Genomic DNA, 25,022 nt, shown 5'->3' on the forward strand with positions numbered 1-25,022 from the left:
TTCTCGCTTCTCTCAACCCTTGACCTCAGTGCTCTTCTAACCTTTTTGCAAAGTCTCACATCCCTACCTTCATTCCTTGGCTTCACCCAATTTCACCAGCCATGCCATACCAAGGGTATTATTTATTCATTTTATTTAAATTAAAACATTGTATGCAACCCTTCATTCTATTTAGAACTGCAATTTTATTAAAACACAAATACAAGAATAAAACAGATAAAAGCCTTAATAATTGAAACAATATACAGATTAAAATGGCTGAGTGAACAAAAAAATGTTTCAACCTGGTGACAAAAAAACCCGCAGTGTCAGCACCAAGCAAGCCTCTGTAGGGAGGGTTTTCCATAGTTGGGGCACCACTGCCAAGAAAAACCTTTACTTTGTTGGTACATGCCATTCCTCTGCCCTGAAGAACAGCCTCTTCCGAAGACCTTAAGTCACAGATGGGTTGATATGGAAAGAGACACTCTATCAGATATTTAGCTCCCAAGATATGCAAGGATTTAGTTTAAAGATTTCAATTGGATCTGGAAACCCTATCCAGATGCTAGCAGAGGTAGAAAGCCGAGTTCTTTTAAAACTGTACAATGAAATGTACAAACCTGGCCATACTAGCCAAAATTCTGGGGGCCACATTCAGCATCAACTGACGTGTCTGAGTCATGTTCAAGGGCAGCCCCACATACAATGCGTGGCAGAAATCCACACCTGATGTTACGTGACCATGGCCAGGCTATCCTGCCCAGAAATGGTCATAGTTGGCAAAACAGCCAAAGCTGGCACAAGGCATGCCTTGCCACCTGGGCATCTAGCAGTAAAACTGGGTCTAAAAGGGATTCCATCTATATACCTGCTCTTTTGGGGGATGTGCAGTCCCATCTAAAATGTGAGAAACAGCAATATCCCAGACCCTAGAGCCATCTACCCATGGTGCCTCCAGCCCATTACTGCATCTAAGCACAGTTCAACACATCTACCTGACTCGGATGACAAGGAGCAATAGAGCTTACTCCAAATCCTCTGATGACCTTACATATTGGCTTCATTTAGATGTTGAGCAATGAGGGGTGGAGGGGAGGAAATGGACTCATGGGGAGCCACATAAGTCAAGTACCATTGCGTCAAACACAAACCCCCTAATACTACCTTATGTATCACCGTAATCCCCACTTCCAGCTCAGTCAGTCAGTCCAGGGGGACAACATGGACGAGAGGTCACCAATGCAGTGCCACCAGGCACACATACACCTGCCAATGCCTTCTCTAGAATCCCAAAGATGACCTTAGGGCCTCTCCATCAGGCTGCACCAGCATCCCCTTCCCTCCTTCTGAAATTAGGCTTTAAAAAAGCACCTATTGCAGCCAACAGAAGGCTTCTCTCAACCCTAATTGTGTCATGGGGGCATCTTAGGGGGGTACCAGCTAGGGAAGTGAAGGCTTAACCCCTCCCCCCGAATGCTCCCCATGTCACTATCTGGTTTGACGTAAGGTTCCTTTCAAGTCTAACTGCAACGGATGAGGGGTGTTTTCATGGGGAAGGAGTCAAGGCTGGGGAGGAAATTGTTAATCCTTCCCTCCTCACTTGCAACATCCCCAAATTGTTCCTTCACTGCTGCAATTAAGCTTGAAAAAAGCCTTCTCTGCTGTACAGAGCAGGGAAGTGACCTTCCAGGTAACCCTTCCTTCTCCAGGAAGATCACCCCGACAACAATCTGGAAAAAGCCAAAGCACCTTTTTCAAGTGTAACTGCTGGGGAGGGGACTCTGCCTGTCTGTGTCTATGTGTGTGTGTCTGTGTGCGTATACATAAGTGTATGCTTCAGCGCATGTATTCATGTGAATATGTGCAGGGTGTTTTCGTATGCATATGAAAAAGTGTGTGCATGCGTATGTGCGGGAGGGTGATCACTGGGATAGCTGGCCTTTGGGCCTCTTTATTCTTACATGGCGGGAAGATGTGACTGGTGCCCACAACTCTTTCTCAGAGTTCTACGTGTGCCCACAGGACCAAAAAGGTTGGCAACCCCTGCCTGCGTCAATGGTATCAAGACCTGCTGATATCAAAGAGAATTAATTATTTAAACTTTGGGCACTTTATAAACATCTGTATATTTACCTTATCTAATGCATTAGCTACCCCAGTTTATCCATTAAAAGGCAACAAGGCACTGTACTAAGAATCTCACCAAAGTCAACACAACTCCACTATGCCACATGTTATAAGAGCATAACATTCTATCTGATATAAGACACCCACCGTCTATATATTTTTTAAAAAAAACCATGAACACCGGGTCATCTTATGCAAAATTTCCAATGTCAAAATTGAATTGTATGAATCCGTCCTACTACTGATATCATAAATTTCCAAGGACCTCAAAAGGAGCTGTTTGTTCTCAAGAGGGCCCCTTATTGCTGCTAAGGCACTGATCTTCAATAATCAGCTGGAAGTAGACCTATTGCTATGGTTCCACACAGCATTTAATATAGCATTATCTTCCACATTTTCATCCCACAACTTCTGCCTGGATTCTTTCTTAGAACTGGATGAACAAAAGTTGTCAACAATGAAGAAAAGGCAGATGTAGAAGCATCCAAGCTGGGGCTGGGAATCAAACCACATACGTATCTAGCTTAATACTTTGATGGTGTCCCTTTAAAATGTGTTAATTTAAAATGCAGACACACACTTTCCAAAACTAACGGTAAGAAATATGTCTCCCCATAATATCAGTATCTGTCTTATTCCAAATGGAAAGTTTCTTCAAACAAGCAACTAGGTTTCAGACAAATGACTGAAAAAGGGGCTTATTTAGTATCTCTCTCTCTCTTTCTCTATGCATGCGTGTGTGTGTGTTTGAGACAGACAGAGAGAGAGATGCATGTTTTAAATCTTTACATGCCAAAAAATTACTCAACTTCTCTCATATTACATGAGAATCCTTTCCTTCTAATAGAAAGAATCCTTTGGGCTGGCATATTCTCTTGAGCTAACTATGTTCCGGCACCAACTGTTCTCCCTGCATATGCATCCCAGAGTCACACCGACTGCCCAATATGAGAGCCTTTCAAGCTGATGCAATAAACAACAGTCATGCAACAACAACTGTCTATATGAATGGGAACATATCCAGACCAGAAGATGTGTCAGGGAAGATACATTATTGCTAAGACATGAAAAAAAAATCTGTTTTCATACACAGACAAGTCCTTCTGGCTGGTACAAACTTTTGTGAAGCAGCGAAAGTCCTTCTCCTGGCTGCACAGTCCTGAGTCTTCAGACAGGCTCTTTTCTGCTCATGTAAACTATGCTTTAATGTTACATGCAAACATTGTCACTGTGGTGATATGCATGATTAGAGCAGCCCAAACACATCTTCAAAACTGCTTCATACAGCTCCAACACAAAGGGAAAAGTTTGCACAAACGACGCCATGTGAAAATGGTCAGGTTGCAAGTTTGACAGGAGCCTCGGCAGACCCACGTGGAGGCCTGGTCTATACAAACAGTTTCCAATGTGGCTACAATGGTTCATAAATCATATGATCATGTAAGAAGATTGGCCCAGTTATTTCTGAAGGCGTGAAACAAACATGGTGCTGGTAGATAGCACTAGTGTTATAGAAAAGCAGCTAGATTCCATCCTTTGCCTACAACCAGGGGTGGGATAAAGAAATTCTCTAGCCATCCTTCCACCTGGTTTTCAGGAGGGGCGGGGGGGGGAGAGAATGCTTCCTCAGTTTTCACAACTACTCCACCACTAAATAGAATGTAAATGAAAAACAAAAGAACAGATTTAAAAAATGATTTGCCAGAGAAATACCAGAGAAAACAAATAAAATTGCTAAATGCCTTATCACTGAGCCATAACACAAGTTAAAATACCTGTTATTGAACAGTAAACAATGTGAGGCGCAATCTTGTTAATGTCTTCATAACCCAGGCCCATTTCAGCCAGTTTCCCAGGGACATAATTCTCCACAAAAACATCGCAGACAGCTGCAAGCTGGAAATAAAAAGGTAAAGATGAGTCAGACTCTTAATGAACTTCCAAGAATTTAACAGCTTCCTTACATAATTTAATTTAAAATTTCAGTAAACAAGACAATTCTAGCACTGGTGTGGTACACAAGTCATAACCCTACAGAGCTTTGCTTAATTAAAATTTTCAGTCCTGCCTGTGCACAAACGTGTTTTAACCCTAGGCTTGATGTCTGCCTTAGAGGGAGATTCTCTAGTAAAACCTTCAGTATGCCAGATATACGTTGTCACCATGATATGACCGTGGCAGCAACTTGCCATAGGGCCTATCGCGCATAACAGCATGAAAAACCTACATTGTAATGGTCAGTTACTGTTCCAGGAGCAGGTGCAGAAGAAACAAAAGCATCCATTACTTTGTTTTGCTGCTAAATAAAGATGACGATACTGGCAAAGCACTTTATATTATAGGGCATATTTTAAAATATTGTGTTGACTCTTGGAGATATGAAACTCAAAGACTTGAAATGATCAGCCAAACCCTTAAACAAGACTGTGGGGAGTAATGCTATACAGTATAGGAAATCATTCTTCCACTACTGAGATGCAGATGGGAGTTACAGAGAAGTGGTTGGCAGATGGAGAACAGCCGACCAGAAATGGATAACTTTCATCATTATGAGAATTCTGTAGTTACAAATACCTTCTTTCATTTCCATATGCAGCTCTGAAGTTATACAATAGAGCCAGGTACATAGATGTTGTTGTCGTTACAATTTTCAAGTTCACATAACACTTCTTGAGACCAAATGGAACTATCAGAGTACTGTACATATTCGCAAATTCTGAAACAAAGCCTCAGAGGGGATTGCCTCTGATAAGAATATGGGAATATAACCCTACATGAGCTGTAAATTTTTTACTTAATTATACCAGAAGAAAAATGGCAATTTTCAATGTGGAGATTCCCTTACTTGTCCAAAGGTGGCATTTGCAGAAAACAAATGAGCCGAAGTTAGTCCTAGACATGCTTAAGGGGGAGAACCATGTCTGTGTGCCACCCTGAGCTCCTTGGAGGAAAGGTGGGGTATAAATGCAACATTAATCTCTCCCAGCTATGCCCACCTGGGTATTCGGTTCAGCATCTGGGAAGGTCCAAGGGTCGGGGAGGGGGAATCGCTGTGGTCTATAGAAGTTCGATCCCTCTTGTTAGGCACCCTATCCAGGTGGCTAATGGTCTGGAGTGCCTTCATATTGCGTTGGGTCAACGAGACAGACTGGGAATACTGTTGGTGTACCATCCACCCTGCTGCCCAACAGCCTCCCTAACTGAGCTGACGGAGGTGGTCGCGGGTTTGGTGTTGCGATCCCCCAAACTTTTGGTATTGGGGGATCTCAACATTCATGCCGAGACCACTTTGTCCGGGGCGGCTCAGGACTTCATGGCCTCCATGACAACCATGGGGCTGTCTCAATTTGCTATTGGCCCTACGCACATTTCGGGGCATACTCTAGACTTGATTTTTGCCACTGGATTAGGGGATGGTGATCTGGGAGTGAGGGATTTTACATCTATTCCTTTGTCATGGTCAGACCACCGCCTATTGAGGTTTAGACTCACAATGTGTTCTTCCCTCTGCAAGGGTGGAGGACCAATTAAGATGGTCCGTCCTCGGAGACTAATGAATCCTGAGGGTTTTCAGAAGGCTCTAGGGAGTTTTCCGGCTGATAAAACTGACGCTCCTGTCGAAACCCTGGTCAATCTGTGGAATACGGAAATGACCCGGGCAGCTGACACGATTGCCCCAATGCGCCCTCTCCTTTGCAGAGCTCAATTGGCTCCATGGTTTACCCTGGAGCTAAGAGTGATGAAGCAAGAAAGGAGACGGCTTGAGTGCAAATGGAGACGAACTCCCGATGGCTGTCGTCTTGTACTTGTGAAGGTCTCTACCAAGCTCTATGTGAAGGCGGTGAGGGCAGCAAAGAAGCAGTACTTTGCTGCCACCATTCAGTCATCTTCTAACCGCCCAGCGGAGCTTTATAAAGTTGTTCGGGGACTTTTACATTCTGGTCCCCAGAATGCAATAACATCATCAATAGCCCGCTGCAATGAGTTTGCGAGACACTTCCAAGATAAGATCATGAACATCCGCCGGGACCTTGACTCCAATATTGTAGCAGTTGATCCTAATGAGGTGTCCAGAGCACAGTCATGTCCTGTTTTATTGGATGAGTTTCAGTTGGTACAGCTCGAGGATGTGGACAAGGTGCTTGGACAGGTGCGGGCGACCACGTCTGCCCTGGACCCTTGCCCCTCGTGGCTAATAAAAGCTGGCAAGAATGGAACAGCCAGATGGGCCAAGGAGGTGATTAATGCCTCTCTACGAGAGGGAGTGGTACCACTTAGTCTGAAAGAGGCGGTGGTGAAACCACTCCTAAAAAAACCCTCCTTGGACCCTGAAAATTTTGACAACTATAGACCGGTAGCAAATATTCCATTCCTGGGCAAGGTTTTAGAGCGTGTGGTCGCTCGCCAGCTCCAGGCTCTCTTGGATGAAACTGATTATCTGGATCCATTTCAATCGGGCTTTCAGCCAGGATTTGGTACAGAAACAGCCTTGGTCGCCCTGTATGATGACCTCTGTCGGGAGAGAGACCGAGGGAGTGTAACTCTGTTGGTTCTCCTAGATCTCTCAGCGGCTTTTGATACCATCGACCATGGTATCCTTCTGGAGAGGCTTGCGGAGTTGGGAGTTGGAGGCACTGCGTGGCAGTGGCTGTGCTCCTACCTCGAGAATCGTCTCCAGAAGCTGGTGCTTGGGGAGCATTACTCGAATCCCTGGGTACTCCAATATGGGGTCCCGCAGGGTTCGGTTCTGTCCCCCATGCTTTTTAATATCTATATGAAGCCGCTGGGGGAGGTCATAAGGAGATTTGGAGTGCGTTTCCAGCAATATGCTGATGATACGCAGCTCTATTTCTCCTTTTCATCTTCTTCAGGTGAGGCTGTCAATGTGCTGAACCAGTGCTTGGCTGCGACAATGGACTGGATGAGAGCTAATAAACTGAGGCTCAATCCTGACAAGACTGAGATGCTGTTGGTGGGGGAGCTCTCTGCCCAGATGGTTGATGTCCGACCTGCCCTAGATGGGGTTACACTCCCCCTAAAGGAGCAGGTCCGTAGTTTGGGGGTCTTATTAGATCCGTTCCTGTCTCTGGAGGCTCAGGTAGCCTCGGTGGCACGGAACGAGTTCTACCAGCTTCGGCTGGTAGCCCAACTACGACCCTATCTGGACAGGGAGAACCTTGCCACAGTTATCCATGCTCTGGTAACCTCTAGATTGGACTACTGTAATGCACTCTACGTAGGGTTACCTCTGAAGACGGTTTGGAAACTTCAGCTGGTGCAGAATGCTGTGGCCAGAGTTCTTACTGGGATTAAAAAATATGATCATATAACCCCTGTCCTGGCCCAGCTGCACTGGCTACCAATATGTTTCCGGGCCAGATTCAAAGTGTTGGTTCTTACCTATAAAGCCCTTAACAGCATTGGACCGCAATACCTGGTGGAACGCCTCTCCCGCTATATACCTGCCCGTTCACTACGTTTGACATCGAAGGCCCTTCTCCGGGTTCCAACGCATATGGAGGCCCGGAGAGTAATAACCAGAGCTAGGGCCTTCTCAGTGGTGGCCCCCGAGTTATGGAACGCCCTCCCTGATGAGATATGCCTGGCGCCTTCTTTATTATCTTTTCGGCGCCAGGTAAAGACCTACTTCTTTGCCCAGGCATTTTAATTTAATTTTATTTTAATTTGTCTTTGTCTTGATTTTGTTTCTATATTTTACAGTGTATTGTTATCATGTTTACTGTATTTTAATCTGTTTTTACCTTTTGTACACCGCCCTGAGAGCTAGAAAGCTATAGGGCGGTTTAAAAATCTAATAAATAAAATAAAAAAATAAAAAATAATAATACATACAATGAAGATATACATCATATTGTATTGAGTTTGGGGTTAGATCAAATGGGTTTGGGGAGCTCCAATCCTGTGATTTTATAGTTGTAAGATTAGATTCTGCAGAAGACGAGACTGATAACAAAGAAACTGGTTTGACCATGTTAAGTAAACAGCCTATTTATATTTATAATATTGAAATGGTTTTTGTGTTGCTGTGAGATTTGTTGTTTTATTACTGCTGTTGTATTATTTTATTATGAAATTGTTTTTGTCATGGTTATTTGCTTTTGTTGTAAGCCACTTCGAGTACAGGGTTTTTTTTGTAAGTTACTTTGAGTTCCTTTCTGGGGGAAAAAGCAACTAATAAATATTATTAATAAATAAATAAATAAATACTAGGTCTGTTAAGTATTTACAATGAAATGCAAGATAGGGCAATGAGCTGTCACAGAAATGAATAGCGGGATATCCTTCCAAAGGCGAGCAGAAGGGAGGCCTCCACTGGCTAGAAGTGGAGTCAGCAAGGTGATTGTGACTGAAATACAATAAAGGACAGTCAGTCTTAGTACTGGAGCCGAAAACAGACAAAGAAGCCTGACTTACTCTCAGTGCTGGATCCAGTGCTATGGCATTGCCCCCCCCCTGCAAAGCAGGATTTGTAATGCTGTGAATTTCCATCTTATGCGCACCCTGTATGTATGTATAAATAAAAATCACTGAAAAAGCCAGCAGCCTCCAGTGATCTTCATTCAGTAGCCGTCCAGTGGAGCTTTTCTGTATTGTCAGGAGTCTGTTGACATCAACTACACGAAATGGAGTTTTAGACCCTTCAGAGGCCCATTGTGAATTGTTTGCAAGGTACTTCAAGGGTAGAGCTAGAGCCAGAGTCAGTGTGGGGTAGTGGTTAAGGTGTTGGACTACGACCTGGGAGACCAGGGTTCAAACCCCCACACAGCCATGAAGCTCACTGGGTGACCTTGGGCCAGTCACTGCCTCTCAGCCTCAGAGGAAGGCAATGGGAAACCCCATCTGAATACTGCTTACCATGAAAACCCTATTCATAGGGTTGCCATAGGTTGGGATCGACTGGAAGGCAGTACATTTCCATTTTGAGGGTAAAGTTGCTCACCTCCATAGCAGTCTTGATGCCCCCTCCACATCTACTGTAGTCCCCAATGATGTGTCCAGTGCAACATCTGCTGCAATTCCTTGGGAATGGTTTCAGTTGATGCAGCCTGATTACATAGACAAGGTGCTTGCGATGATGCGACCCACAACGTGTCCTCTTGACCCTTGCCCTTCTTGGCTTATTAAAGCTTGCCGAGCGGGTCTGACTGAGTGGATCCAGAGTGTGGTCAACACATTATTGCTGGAGGGAGTGGTTCCAGCAGCTATGAAAGAGGCGGTGATCTGACTGCTCCTGAAAAAGCCCACCCTGGACCCATTGGTTTGTGACAACTACCGACCAGTTGCAAATACCCCCTTTTTAGGGAAGGTGATTGAGAGGGTTGTGGAGCAGCAATTGCAAGTACTCTCGGATGAAACAGATTATCTTGACCCATCCCAGTCTGGGTTCAGGTCTAGTTATGGGACTGAATCGGCCTTGGTCACCCTGATGGATGACCTTTATCAGGAGAAGGACAGGGTGAGTGCGACCCTGTTATTCTTACTTGATCTCTCAGTGGCTTTTGATACCATTGGCCATGGTATACTTCTGGGCCGACTTGGTGAGATGGGTATTGCAGGCACTGTTTCACAGTGGTTCTGATCCTATCTCCAGGGTCGCTCTCAGAGAATAGCATTGGGTGACTGTCTTTCGGCCCCTGGCAGTTGTACTATGGGGTGTCGCAGGGTACCATCTTGTCCCCCATGCTGTTTAACATCTATATGAAGCCCTTGGGAGCAGTCATCAGGAGCTTTGGGGCGAGGTGTCAGCAATATGTGGATGATACCCAGCTCTATTTCTCTGTAACATCTGAATCAGGAGAGGCCGTGCAAGCCCTGGACAGCTGCCTGGACTCAGTGGTGGGCTGGATGAGAGCCAGTAAACTGACTCTGATTCCTAGCAAGACAGAACCACTGTGGATTGGTGGTTCCTGAGTTTGGATAATTGGTCAGTTGCCTCCTTTGGATGGGGTTGTACTCCCTCTGAAAAAGCAGGTTCATAGTCTCCTGGATCCATCTTTGTCGCTAGAGGCCCAGGTGACCTCCGTGGCTAGGAGTGCCTTTTACCATCTTTGGCTGGTAAGACAGCTGCTGCCATTTCTGGACCGGGATAGCCTGACCACTGTTGTCCATGCGCTGGTAACCTCCAGACTGGATTACTGTAATGCACTGTATGAGGGGCCACCCTTGAGGTTGGTCCAGAAGCTGCAGCTGGTGCAAAATGCAGCTGCAAGACTGCTCACTGGGGCAGGGTATCACCAACATGTCATCCTGCTGCTGAAAGAATTGCACTGGCTGCCCATTTGCTACCAGGCCAAGTTCAAGGTTCTAGTTCTGGTGTACAAAGCCCTATACAGCTTGGGACCAGGACACCTGAAAGATCGTCTTATCCCTTATATACCCAGTCAATCACTGCACTCTGCAGGTGAGGGCCTCCTGCAGATACCATCTTATCAGGAGGTCCGTTCTGCACAATATAGGAAACGGACCTTTAGTGTGGTGGCACCTACCCTGTGGAATTCCCTCCCCTTAAATATTAGGCAGGCACCATCTCTGTTATCTTTTTGGAGCCTATTGAAAACTTTCCTCTTTCAACAAGCCTTTTAAGTTAAGACTTATCCCAGTCCGTGTCTGTGTTGAATTGCTTTTAATGTTTTTTAAAACTTTTTTTTCTAAACAGTATGTTTTTTTAACCCTGTGTATTTAAGATGTTTTTAAAGCTTTTTTAAAGTATGTTTTTAAAGTTGTTTTGTTTTAATGTATTTTGAGGTCTGTTTTTTATGATGTTTTAAAGTGCTTTTACTGCTTTTGTTTGCTGCCCTGGGCTCCTGCTGGGAGGGAGTGCGGGATACAAGTTAAATAATAAATAAATAAAATTCCCAGGAAATGAAACTCAAGGTATGCATAACATTAAGATCTCTTATCATTCAGAAACTGGGGAGCACTTAACAATATTCTTGGGGATGAGGAGGTGCCAGCACTACTAAACGAATTACATAAGTCTGAGGTGAGAGGGAATGCGGCTAACATAGTACTCCACTCATGACCCTCCTGCTGGTGTCACCATTGTTCACAGCTCTGGCCCTGATGGGATTCCATGCTGACTGTGCCTCGTTTGATCATCTGAAACAGATGCACCAGCCACATACATTGTCCCCCATTTCCCTGGGCCTTGCAAGAATGGGACTCCATCTCCAAGTCCTTTGGGAATACTAACACTGTCGATCCCCAAAAGGTACTCTGGCATCCTGCCACTTCACCAATGCCAAATACAGCCTCCTTTCTACATACATGCATGTACAAATATTAAGGTCGGATTTTGTTTAGAAATGACCTGTTTTAGATTATTTTCAACAGGCCAAGTAATTATTTTCTGAAAAAGATCATATATCTGGCTGATTAGTGTAAATATACAAGAACCAGTTTCTGTAAACTGGTGTCATCATATCAGCAATCGCAACCATTGCTCTCACTTGCATGATTGTTTTGCTACACTTAAGACTAAAAAAAGAACGTAAGCCAACAAATATGTTCTTCCATCAGAAGAACCTTAGAGCAATACTACTTTATACCACTTATGAATAGCTTAGTTACTGAGAGAAAGAAAATACATCCACAAGTGTTTCAAATAGCCAGACAATATCTTATTGATGTGAATTATGCTTGAAAGTACAGTATTACATGCAAGCATAGAATACCAGTCATTTACAATAACGCCTCATTTTGAAATTTTTACTTGGCTCTTACATTTTACAAGCTAGACTAAACTAATAAAAATTTCTGCAAAGGTAAGAAGTCAAGGAGAAAAAAGGGGGATGTAGGTCGTAGCAAGATGGAGGGGGCGCAAAGGAATATTTGGCTGCCAGCTTAGAGGCTGAGGGATTTTTTTCGCTTCCCAGAACATCTACAATTTAATAAGATGACCACTAAGATATTTAACTGTTCACATTTGGATTATTTCATCTGTATCTGTACTGAAGGACGACTTGGATATCTTTTGATACCGGAAGAAAAGTGATTTGTCCATTGGGGGCTTCCTTGGCTCTCCCCATATATCTGTGTCAGACTAGCAGCCAAAACGAATCCACAACAGAGAAATATTATTTTGTTACAAGGTTCTGGAGCCTCCTTAATCATTTCAATCAAAATAGGAAAAGTTTCCCATTATTCAAGAGTCTACAGATAAATAGGAAGCTGACAAAAAACACAGATATATTTCTGCAGCTTCTGGCCTATTTTCCTCTGGCTAATGAATGCCATAGGCATTTTGTAATCTCTGCCAGAGCAAAAGAAAATGAAGCTAACAGTTCTCCTTCCTTTCTTCCTAGTTTTCAGCCTTTTCACCAGTGGATGGGCTCTCTGAAACAATAAATCATTCTTATTTAGCAAACAAAACATTATAGCATTTGTATTGGCTCTGCCATCAAACAGCTAAACTGATGCAAAAATTATCTTACATGAGTAGACTGGCTTTCACATATTGTTGTGAAAAGCACAAAACAGAGCAAAAACCTTCATGCTGCTTAACTATAACAATCTATTACTATGAGTAAGTATTGCTGATCTGTTGGCCTTAATAAAGCGATGATGACGGCAACAACTTTCCTCTTTCAACAAGCCTTTTAGGTTGAGAACTATCCCACTCTCCATCTGTGTTAGAATTGTTTAATATGTTTTTTTAATAACGTTTTTAACCCTTTTTTAAAGTTGTTGTTTTTTTAAATGTTTTTAACACTGTTTTGTTTTAATGTATTTTAAGATCTGTTTTTATGATGTTTTAAAGTGTTTTTAGCGCTTTGTTTGCCGCCCTGGGCTCCTGCTGGGAGGAAGGGCGGGATACAAATTAAATAATAAATAAATAACATAAACAACTATGAGTAACTGAACGGACAATGGACACACAGGCCTCTTTCATGAAGAATGAGGGAGCCTTCCTAATCTTAATTATTCAGTACATCAGTGTAAAGCACAGCTTTGGTAGCAGACCAACCTTTTTTCTCATGCATCCAAAACCCCAAAGCAGGAAGGGTCCTAGCACCCTAACTAAATAAATAAACTGACAGCAAACTCCTGGGAGGCAGGCAACTCATCTGCCTACCAGTACAAGCTCCACAACCTGTTGCAGATGGAGAAAGGGCAGTGGGTGGAGACTGAGTTACTGAAAGCAGGGGGATCGGTTCAAAGGGAGCTTTCAGAGAGAGCTAAAGAACAGCAAGGTTTCTCTGGGAGTGGCATCCAAGGAACCTGGAGGAAAAATAAAGTGTCTAGCATCCACAAAATGCAAGAAAAAGAGGTAAAAAACCAGAATGCTGAGAAGATATTTATTATTATGTACAAAAGTACTATTAAAAAAATATTTGCCAAAAATTTTTTCAAAAATAATAGCAAAAGCTTAGGAAATGCTCCGTAGAAGCTCAAAGCCCAACACGTTTCAGCTTGTGCAACCAAGCCTTCATCAGGGGACACATTGATTTTTCATCAAAATACTGTAGCCAGCTCTTACTAATAGTTTTGTATCTTCTGTTGTGTGGAGAATATCCTAAGGAACCTGCCCACCAACATGAGAGTCCAGAGTGTCCATGGCAAGAAAGGGCCATGGACAAAGCAGCTTAGAGACCTTCCCAGGTGACCAGATTTTTCCTTGCTGGATGGAAAGGTGGGCGCACATCTCAGTACCAGTTATTTTCACCACTCCAAGGCACTCCCTCCAGGGCAGTCCATCCCAGATGGCAACCCCAGGAATCTGGTTCTATCCAGTTAACCCTCTTCAAAGAGAAGAACAATGCTGAATTCCCTGAGAAGTATCAGGAATTAGGACTGCAGAACATCCCTATAAGCGACCCAGACCTCAATAGCCTAGGTCCTTACAAGGAGCCTTAGTGTCATTCAATCCTGTGAGGATAACAAGGATTGAGGGTTTTCAGTCTGTGAAGCCAGAGGAAACATAGCTGCCTTCCCACCCCAAACTCTGTTTGAACTGCCAGGGATGGTAAATGTGCATGATCCACAACAGTTGCTTAATAAACCTCAGGTTTCTTTAATTAACCCATGTCTGGTCATGGATTCCATGAAGGGATGAGGTTCATGATGCCCTTCCCCACAGATCAGATTACAATCAGTGATAGACATATAAGCACAGTGTACTTGTAGAGAGTTGAAGCCCATTACCCATTTTCCTAATAGGTATACTGTAGACAATTCAATGTCCAGTATTGGTATTTATGTGTTATAAAAACAATTTCCCCTGCAAGTGCCCTTAATCTACAGACTGGATAAATGAATCAGGTTTTTGTATTTAAAACATACCTCTTTAATTATCTTCGCTCCCTTAGGATTCTTCATATTAACAGCTATGCTCTAGTAATGGGGAAAGAATGTAATGCTCTTAATAAGATTGGAACAAGTTCCTATTCCATTGTTATTGCTAGAACAAAAAAAGTCAACTCTGATACTTGTTTAAAGAACTAGACAACTGCATCCAACAATTAAATTCTGCAACTGACAATTATACATGCATATGTGACAGGGATTACACAGAAGAAAAATTGTTTTTCACTTGTAAAATGTTTTGGAGAGGCAGCTGGACATCTTTTTTACCTTTTTATTTCTGTTTATGCTGAGAAAATAAACACTTTCCATTCCAATGAAGGGTGGTCCCCAGGATCTTGTATCATCTCCAGCTCCTGCAAATAATAGTGGCCAATGTTAGAATACTTCCACATACCAAGTTCTTCTTCTAAGTTCACCTTCAAATGTCTTAAACATCTATCAGCTATTGCCTTTCTATCTCTACTGAAAACTGATAAAATTCAACAGGGACACACCTTATTTAAGCAAAATAGGAGCATTCCTTCTGCACTTGAATACAGGTAACTTCAGGGGAGAAGAAGGGAGGGCTGGGAAGAGAGAGAAAAAGCTCTGCCCTAGAGTCAGGGTAGCTAGATTATACTTGTTTTTTTTTAAAAAAAAAATCAAAGGTAGTAAGATAGGATACATTTGCTGCACCTCCTGTTCACGGGTCCCTTCACTCACTCAGCATCCTTTACTGCTAGCCAAAGCAGCAATGGCACAAGAGCCACAAAGGCTACATATCTTCTCCCACCACCTCAGAGTTTTAGGCATGATATACCGTCAGCAGGACTACTTTCTCTCTGGCACCTTACTAATAAGTCCCCCTGAAACATATTTTACTTCTGAATGAGTATGCTTAGGATTATACTGTTCAATGTAGTACTAGTACAGGATTAAGACAGAGGGTTATATTCAATGCTCATCCTACTCAGAGCAGATCCGCTGAAATTTATGAACCTAAGCTGTTCATGTCTATCAACTTCAGTGTGTCTACTCTGAGTAGAACTAGCACACAATACCAGCCAGAATTACTTAGATGTCACACTAAGGGGGTGGGGGAGAGTGCCTTATTGTTGCTTTTTAACGACTGCACTTACCTGGCAGTAAGTCTCATTGAACTCAATGGGGCCTATGTCTGAGTAGCCACAAGTGGAATTGTACTGTCCAAGTCTGTTATGACCTACTTTGGAAATTGTTACCTGCAAATCTGAAAACTGAGGAAGACCCTGGAAAAAAATCTCAACCTGTGTTCTCTTAGAAGTAATGCATTTGTCCTTTCTGTTTACCTCTTGCTAATTTTTTCTTACATTGTAAAATAGCACTCTGCTATGCAATTTCCACAGTACTAGCCCCATATCAAATTAACCACAGACTCCTCACTACACACATACTCAGCTCAGACCCTTGTTACAATGCTTCCTTTGCCTCAGCCCAAGCCAGACCACGGTGTTCAAGCACACTGACGTTAAGTATTTTTTAAATTGCAGAAATGAGTTTTGTTCACTGCAGAAAGACAAATAGCTCTCCAGGCCTCAAGCCACTTTCGGGGCCACAGCTGTCATCAGCCCTGCTTCACAACCTCCTTGAATGTTTTTGCCTCGATAGAAAATGTCCTTGAACTGGGATAATGTCTCATGCTTACCTGGATGCAGAAACGGGGGATGTGTGTCAGGGGGTGTAGATACTAGCCTACTGGACACAGATAAAATTCACATTTATTGCTCCACCCACTTTCACTTCTAGTCCTGCCCACCACTGGCATGTGGCCCTCAGAAGTTGCCCAAAAGGGAATGCAGTTCCCTGTCTCTGTGTTATGTCCCACACATGGACCATAATTAGATTCACCCAAACAAACCGCGTTTGAAAAACTAAGCATAAACTTTGGCTTCCGACTGTAGTGTGCTTGGAGTAAACAAATTGTAATCTTTAGTTCGGGCGTAACACTAAGCCATGAATTGTTGCTTCCACTCACTAGTGAGGCAGAGCTGTGCTGGAGTTAACCACAACTTACTCTGTCATGTGAATGCAGCTATTACGTTGATGTTAAAGTTCACACCCAGGTGACATTTCAAAATGTTTTCTTTTATTATAACGTTGATGGTTTCTCCCATTTTAACTGCTTTTTGCCTTCTCCACATAAACTGGCAAAACAAGAGAGATGCTAGGTGCCTTACAGTTTAGCAGCTTATAGCTCCCTTTAGAACTTTTTTTTTCTATACATCCAGATCATCACATGACACAAAGTGTCCTTTGACTGTACCACTTCAGAATGCAGATGGGTGATTTCATGCCCTCGATGAAAAAATCCCCCTGTGCAAAACCAACAAACAAAAACCCTAGCATTACAAGGAGAAAGCTGGACAAGAGATCTCTAAAATACGCTAGTTTGCCAGGGACAATTGGGTTTTCATATGGGGAGGCATTCATGCATATGCATCTTCATTCTGAAGTGACACAGTCCTAGGAGGCCCATACACATGCTTTCCCCTAAAAAATGTAGATTCTTAAGACTCATGACTATGACACTGGGACTGCTAAATAGATAACACATAAATTGTTTGCACAAGAATTCTCCTGCAGTAAGTGGAGCTACAAATGGTATAGCCTGACCACTGTTGTCCTGCTAACCTCCAAGCTGGATTACTGTAATGTGCTCTATGTTGGGCTACCCTTGAGGTTGGTCCAGAAACTGCAGCTGGCGCAAAATGCGGTGGCGAGACTGCTCACTGGGCAGGGTATCGCCAACATGTCATCCCACTGCTGAAAGAATTGCACTGGCTACCTATTAGCTAAGAGACTAAGCTCAAGGTTCTAGTTTTGGTGTACAAAGCCCTATACAGCTTGGGACCAGGATACCTGAAAGATCATCTAATCCCTTATATACCCAGTCGGTCACTGCACTCTGCAGGTCAGGGCCTCCTGCAGATACCATCTTATCAGGAGGTCTGTTCTGCACAACATAGGAAACGGACCTTTAGTATGGTGGCACTTACCCTTTGGAATTCCCTCCTCTTAAATATTAGACAGGCACCATCTCTGTTATCTTTTCGGCACCTACTGAAGACCTTCCTCTTTCAACAAGCCTTTTGAGACCTTATCCCAGTCTGCGTCTGTGTTGGAATTGCTTTTTAATATGTTTTTAAATCTTTTCTTTCTTTTTTTAAAGATGTCTTTAAAGCTTTTTAAAAAATGTTTTTAAAGATGTTTTGTTTTAATCTATTTTAAAATCTGTTTTTATGATTTGTAAAGTGTTTTTAGTGCTTTTGTTTGCTGCCCTGCGCTCCTACTGGGAGGAAGGACAGGATATAAATCAAGTAATAAATAAAATAAAATAACAATAACAATAACAATAACAACAACAACAATAATAATAAATGGATACACATGATATAAGATAAGTGCTCACAGTGTCCAGTTGGACATCTGGAGCTCTGATATTATAACATGTGTGCAATTAACATGCCAGAACAAAAGGTTTCACTAAAGACAGATGTAAAAACAGGTTGTGTGGGTTTTTTTCCAGAGGTCACAAGAGTGTTTCTGCAAGGCTCTCTTGCATGGGAAGTAGAACCAAAAAATAAAGCACACATACAAAAATATATTGCTGGTACAATACAGTGCAAATTAAGGGCTATTACCTCATAAGACCTAATAACAATAGCAACAGCCTTTATCAACGACATCATCAATTTACTAACATATTTCTAACCCTAACATTTGTAACTAATTTTGGTTCTGCAGTTACTTTGTGATGATAGCACAAAGATCTGGAGCAAGATTCTAAATCACGTTCAGCTGCACACAGATAAAATCCTCCCTTCAGTCAGGAATTCTGATTGCAAAGGCTCCCGATTGTGGGAAAGATTCTAACTGCTTTCATCTGAGTGTAGCTAGGTCATGAGAGGTGGGGTGGGACCAGCCCGCACCCCCTACCCAGTCTGAGCCCTTGTGCATTCATTTGAAAGCCTGAAAAAGGATATATTCATCCTTGTATTTGTAAATACTTATTTCATTTATTCCTTCTTTTTTTACCCCACCCTTCCTCTTAGGAGCTCGGAATGGCAAGCATGGCTCTTGTACCACCTTTTGCATCTTCATGATAACCCTGCGAGGTAAATCAGGCTGCGAGGTGGTGGCTTTCTCAAAGTCACACAGTGAGCCGGAAGCTGAACCTGGGACTCCTCAGTTGAAGTTTAACATTCAAACCACTCTGTTCATCACTTCAGATAAGATTACCATCAGAATGTTAAGCTTTTTAGTAGCAAAGTATATGAACCAATGTTATTGTAAGCTGCCTCAAGCTTAGCAGAAGCAGGGTTTTAATAATAACAATATAAAATATTTCTGACAAGTCTACCATCAATTTAGTCTACCATCTACTTTATTCTTATGAAACTAAAAATACTTGCTTCACAACTAACAAGGAAGAAAGGAAGTTGCCTTATCGCAAGTCAGATTATTGGTTCATCTAGCTCAGTATTTACAATGAAGAGCAGTGGCTCTTCAGAGTTCCGAGCGGGAGTCTTCCGCAGTCCAACCTTGAGATGCTACATCCCTTCCCTGTCTTTCCCCTTTATTTAACTGTTTTTACGAAGATGGCTAATGAAGAGTCTTGAAATAAAAGATTTTGGCTACCATCTAAATATTTAAGCATACACTTCATTCTCTGTATGGGATTGTGGTCAGATTGTAGTCATCATATCTCTGTTTCTCTGAGACTAATATAATAATGCCAAAAAAAGACTTGGAACAGAAAAACACTACATTAAGTAACTTTACCTGGCTTTTCCACTTTAATAACTTCAGCTCCAAGGTCTCCCAGATTCATGGTGGCAAAAGGTCCCGCAAGCACTCTGCAATGTTAAATAGTGATAACTTTTGTCACTATGCTATGAAGCTTTAAAAATTGTTCTGAACTACAGACAGAAGACACACAAACCTCGTTAGATCAAGAATTCTCACACCATCCAGTGGCTTCACAATATCTTCACCTGGTTATAAACAGAGAATATATCATTACATCAGTTATTTAAAAGACTGACGTTTCACTATGGAAATCCTCCCACCTTCCTTAGCATGGTTTACCATCCCTGCATGCGAAGCATATGTGTAGAAACCTCTCACTTTTCCATGGATGGAATGCAGCCAATGGTACAAACGTGAAAGTCACACTATGGATGCTTTTATTACTGTTGCTAATAATGATTGTATTGGTTTTCGTATGTTGTAATGCTACCTTAACATACTTTTATGAAAAGTATGGCTTATAAATATTTTAGTAAGTTAAATTAAATGGAATTAATCCATCCACCACTTTTGTTTCTGGCATTTGGCCCTACAGAAGGTTGCCTACGAGGGAATGCAGTCTTCCAGGTGAAAGATCCCACCACAAGTATAAGGACAGATATATTTAAGCTTTCACTGAACTGTCACGGACTGTGCTGTGCATTTGTTTTCCCTTTTAATTCTGCTATTTACATCCCTCCAGAACCATGAGCATAATATACACCTGCCAACTGAGGACAACACTTCAGGCATCCGATGAAGTGGACTCCAGTCCATAAAATCTTATGTGTTCGAGACATGAGTTAGATATAACCCAGTTTTAGAAACTGCAAAACAACCTCTCAGTTTCTAACGGAAGTTGAAACCCTCTAATTTGAAGCAAAATAGTCAATAATCCAAAAAACAACTAATGGAGAAAGGAGCAGAGAAAAATAGATTTAACTTAAGCCAAGATCATGGATTAGTAAAACCAACAGAAATAAAAGAAATGGGAGTAAAAGAATCAAGGCTGTACACGAGAGAGAAATGGAGAAGCTACAGAATCAACTGACTATGGGCTTGCAGTTGCTACTCTCCTGTTGGGAATGTGGGGATTCATTCTTGTAGTGGTCCTGGAGCAGCTGTAGACAGAAATGTGGAGAGTCTCTATGGCCATTGGCAGAGCACGCGCTTTAGTTCCATAACGTCCAAACAAGTTTTATCTCTGGCATCTGCAGTTAGAAGGATACCACATAGGTGGATCAGCAGAAGCATCCGCTACAGACCACGGATAGCCGTTTTAATACTGTCAAAATAAATAGTATCAGTCTACTATTGGACCAATTCATTTTAAGGCGGTGTCATGTGCTCTTACGAGTTCACTCAGGTCAAGCCAATGAATAATATACTTGCATCCACCCTTAAAGCAGAGATGGGGAACCTGTTGACCTTCAGATGGTGTTGGACTACAGCTCCCATCATCCCTGACTATCAATCATGGTGGCTGGGGTTGCTGAGAGCTGACACCAAACGGCATCTGGAGGGTCACAGGTACCCCACCCCTGCCTTAAACCATTAATGAATTTCCCTGTCTACATATGAGGGATGGGGAAAATGTGCTGCAGGTCTGCATTAAGAGATCTTCATCATGATTCTCTGGTAATTCATGGCTTTTACCTTTCTATTCTAATCACTATTTAATGCAATCTGTAGAGCAATTCTAACAATGTTTAATCGGAAATAAGCCCAAGTGAGTTCAGTGTGGCTTACCTGTTAGACTGAAATCCTAAACACATTTACTGTGGATTATACCCTATTGAACTCACCAGCATTTAAACATACTGAAGTTTTGTGGGTGGTTTTAAGAAAGCACAGAATGGCCTTTTCCCAGAAAACAGTTACAATCATATACCCACTTACGTGGAGTAATCCTGAATTCAATACGACTTACTTCTGAGTAGACATGCATTGTCTTGTGCTGTGCGCTACTATTCGCACTTACTGTGTGCTGCTATGGGCTCCAAGTGAAGCTTCTCCCATACTTTGAATTTTCCCCACTTTCTCCTGCAGTGTGAACGTGCAATGGCCCCTTAGCTCGTAATATTCAGCAGCTTTATTAAGAATTTAAAAAGTGGCTACCTGCCGGGGAAGAGCTCCTCTGCTGCAGACCCCTGAAGCTGCCAGGGCAAGAGGGAGGTCTCGTGGGCTGGGGGCAGGAGTGGGGCAGGAGAAGGGAACCGATGTCGCGCGGCAAACCGGGCCACTGACTCCTCCTGAGCCGGCGCACGCTGTGGCTCCCCGTTCCCAGCACAGCACTCCACATCCTTGCAGCTGACAAGAGCCTGCGGCTAAAACCAACACCAGCCGGGTAGGTAAACTTAACCTACACGACAACTACCATCAGCACCCACCAGAACTTTTGGACCCGAGGACCAAGTCCCCACCCCCCTCCTGCATGCACTGCGCAGGCGTGGCTCGCTTTAAACGGTGCTGTGAGGATAAGGGGGAAAACCCAACGATTATGAATGCGCAAGCGCAAGCCTTATTACAGAGACTTTGAAGCGGTCTATAAAGTGATGGGACCCACACCCTTCTTTCTCTCGCTTGTTATGGTCAACCGTAGTCCACGTTAGATGTTATGACCGTACAACAATAATAGCAATGGGCAAGAGAGGTGTCTCCTCCTTCCTAAGGCCTCACTTATCCGGGAGCTAGCCCCGTTGAAGTAATTGGACTTACTTCTCAATATACATGGTTAGGATTGTGGTGTAAAGACACAGAAGTCCAAACCCACCTGTTCGGTTACAATTCAAAATGATCTGTTACTTGCGATGGGCTTCCTTGCGCGCTAGATCTTTCTGCTTATGGCCAACTCTTTATTTATTTAGAGATTGGTTGTTAACTCCGTGCCTTTAACAAATGCATGAAAAAGGAGAAATCCCAACAGGTGACGTTTTCTACACGCCGGGAAAATATCCACCTGCCTTCTCTTCAGATATTAAAGGCATGGAGAAGGTACCATTGTCCGGGGGGGGGGGTTATAGAAACTTGGAGCCCTCTTTCCACACTTCCCAGCAAGAATCGCCTGCGCATAACATTTGGATACGAGTTATGAATGGAATCAAACCTCCAAAGTTTATAAATTTCGCCTCAGTCCTATGCCGTCCTCAGTTTCGCCGCAGTCTATTTAGAAGCTGGCCTCTCTTGAATTCAACAGCATTTACTCCAAAGGCGCGTACGCAAAACGTACAAGCAAATTTAGGCTGCCCTCATGTGCACAGTGGAATTTCCTTCCGAGAAAATACACAGTGAGCTACAAAGTGGGATTATGGTTGCAAATCCATCAAATATACTGGTTTCAGTTATACGGGAGTTGTAAATGTGAATTTAAGGCTGTAATATAGTTACCTGGAAGAAAGTCCCATTGAAATCAGTAGGCCTTTCTTCTGAAAATCTATGCATAGGATTGCGCTGTGAATTATATTTGAGATTAAATTACATAACCATTGAACTCAGTGGGACGTGTTTAGGATCGGGCTGTTAATTGGAAAGATTTTTAAATGTTTCGAGGATTCTTCCAAACACTGTATAAACCCAGTCAACCTTGTACCTTGAAAACTAGTAAATTGTATTTCCAAATAAACTCTAGGGCTAACTTCCCACAAATCTGCTGTTGGAAACCCGTAGAATAGACGGAGTTCCAGGCGGGGGACCAGCGGGCACGCTAGTCTTTCCTTTCCCCCAGACTTAAGGAACGATCTTTCAGCCGGAACGATGTATGTGCAAGCTGTAGATTTTGGTCGACATAACGCAGGGCACGAGGCGGAGGCGTTTCTGTGACAGTGACGCTGAGGCTCCGCCCTCTCCGCGGGCTTCTCTTCGTTTGTTTGCGTTGCCGTCGTCTTCGCGAGGCCGCCATGTACCGACAGAGCTTCCGGCCTCCTACGCCTCCTTTCCCAGGCGGCGGGGGGTTCCGGAGCCCTCCCTCTGGAGGAGGAGGAGGAGGAGGAGGAGGGGGCCCTTTCCCGGCCTCTCCGCACGGCTACAGAAGTCCCCACCACACGCCGCCTTACGGGCACCGCGCGCGGCCTTACGACGCTCCCGCCCGCTCTCCCGGCTTCCAGCCGGGTGGAGATAGCGGAAGCCGCTTCGGGGGCCCGTCGCCAACGGCGGCACGCACGCCGCGTAGGCCGCATAATGTCAGCCCCAGATACTCGGCTCCCCACAGCGGCGGCAGCGGCAGGTCCCCCGGCGGAGCTTTCCAGCAACAGCCTTTCAAGCAGCCGCCTTCCGGGGGCTACCAAAGATACAGCCAGGTATTTGGGGGTGGGAAGTGCCTGCGGCCGTTAGAAGCTCAGTGGCCCCGCGTCTGTCAGCTTCCAAGCGGCGACATTTGAGCTTATTTCCCATAAAGTAAAACTATTTAGGAGTTAAGCCGATTGACGTCAGAGCAACGTGCGCCCGCGATAGGCCTGCATGACTTTGATTTTAATTGGGAATAAGTTCTGTTTAAGTCCGTGGGCCTTAATTCTGAGTAAACATTATTGGGACCTCGAGACAAACAGACTGATAAAACAAGGCTACAGTTTGCGATATTGCGTGCAGTATAGTTCTACACGTATTTATTCAAGGTGGGGGACCTCTTTTGCCTCGAGGGCCAGATTCATATCGTCTGAGGGCCAAATGAGTGGGTTCAAAATCTTAAATGGTATTGGACAGTACAGTATAGGGTTCAGCAGGCCTCATGAAAGTTGCATTAAAACGATAACCACTTTGGAAATTCCAGCGGAGAATTCAATATTCTTTAACGGGAAGACTTCCCTGTTTTCTTCTGTAAAGCTTGTACAAAAAAGAATTGTGTGCATATAGCCAGATAGACCATCTTAAATCCCCCCCCCCCAACTACAGAGCTTCAGGCTTCTCTCTATGATTCTGTTAATAGCAGAAAAGTAAAAAAAAAGGTGTTGAGAATGCATGCATTACTACAAGTTTGCCAGGGAATTGGCCACATTCATTTCTCTTTAAATACTAATTCTTCTTTAAAGTATATACAGATAACTCTGTTTCAGCGCAATCCAACTGACGGTTAGCTAGCAAGACGGAGGCCAGCAGTGAAGGAGCCGGTGGAAAGCTCCGTGGCATCCATTTGTCGCTCAGGAGTCAGCTGCCTGGCTGAGCTGCGGCTCCGTCAAGAGCAGCACACAGGAGGTGGACAGGAAGAGGTAGCTGTCACGAACAGGCCTATGAGGTAGTAAGTGATCCCTGTAGACCACCATTGTAGTTTTTTTACTGCGCTGGCCTATTAGCCAGCAGAATTCTCATGGGGATCAGGATGCGGAGGAGCACTCCAAGGGAGACTTGCAAGTCACATGTCCCCCTCCTATGCATCTCCTCCCCCGGAATGCCCCATTTTCAGGGCTTTTGCCAGCTGTCTCTGCTAAGCAGGCCATCCCCAGCAGACCACTGACAGGGTGCTGGCAATGTCATGGCAGGGGACTTCTGCTGGTGGAGCTCAGCAATGCCAGGAGCTTGCCAGCTCAGCCGAGGGTCTGCTGCATCCAACTCCCCTCAGAAATATGAGTTGGATTGTGCCCTCAGTAATATTTGGAAATGCCAATGTAGGCTTCAGTTCTGTACCTGGGAGCAAGTCTTACTGAATGCAGTAGGACTTCGGAGTAAATATGTGTAAAGCTATATTGCACATATTTTTGGAAAGTTAACCCTGAATCAACACAGTATTAGTATTACCAAAAGAAAAGGTAGGATGGTCCACCACTATGAAGAGGAGAGACGAAAATCAT

General features: G+C 43.6%; 1 protein-coding gene across 9 annotated transcripts in view; it reads right to left on the reverse strand.

The window, feature by feature from the left end:
- SUGCT (succinyl-CoA:glutarate-CoA transferase) overlaps window positions 1-23,590 on the reverse strand; it is a 483,400-nt gene extending 459,810 nt beyond the window's left edge. For 4 of the 9 annotated variants that reach the window (XR_009758117.1, XM_061586661.1, XM_061586664.1 and 1 more), the window contains exons 1-6: window positions 22,832-23,588; window positions 19,397-19,448; window positions 19,237-19,310; window positions 14,704-14,789; window positions 14,413-14,463; window positions 3,885-4,005 (exon numbers count right to left, since the gene is read on the reverse strand). Coding sequence is in view for 8 of the 9 variants with exons in the window: in XM_061586661.1 (XP_061442645.1) it covers window positions 3,885-4,005; window positions 14,413-14,463; window positions 14,704-14,789; window positions 19,237-19,310; window positions 19,397-19,448; window positions 22,832-23,417 (970 nt within the window). In the remaining variant the exon portion in view is untranslated. Of the gene's footprint in view, window positions 1-3,884; window positions 4,006-14,412; window positions 14,464-14,703; window positions 14,790-19,236; window positions 19,311-19,396; window positions 19,449-20,294; window positions 20,454-21,360; window positions 21,746-22,831 lie in introns of those variants that run through there. The other 5 variants (XM_061586662.1, XM_061586665.1, XM_061586668.1 and 2 more) reach the window with 4 other exon arrangements.
- Between the last annotated feature and the right edge of the window lie 1,432 nt (window positions 23,591-25,022).

The sequence above is a fragment of the Rhineura floridana genome, chromosome 10, assembly GCF_030035675.1.
Source record: "Rhineura floridana isolate rRhiFlo1 chromosome 10, rRhiFlo1.hap2, whole genome shotgun sequence".
NCBI lineage: Eukaryota > Metazoa > Chordata > Lepidosauria > Squamata > Rhineuridae > Rhineura > Rhineura floridana.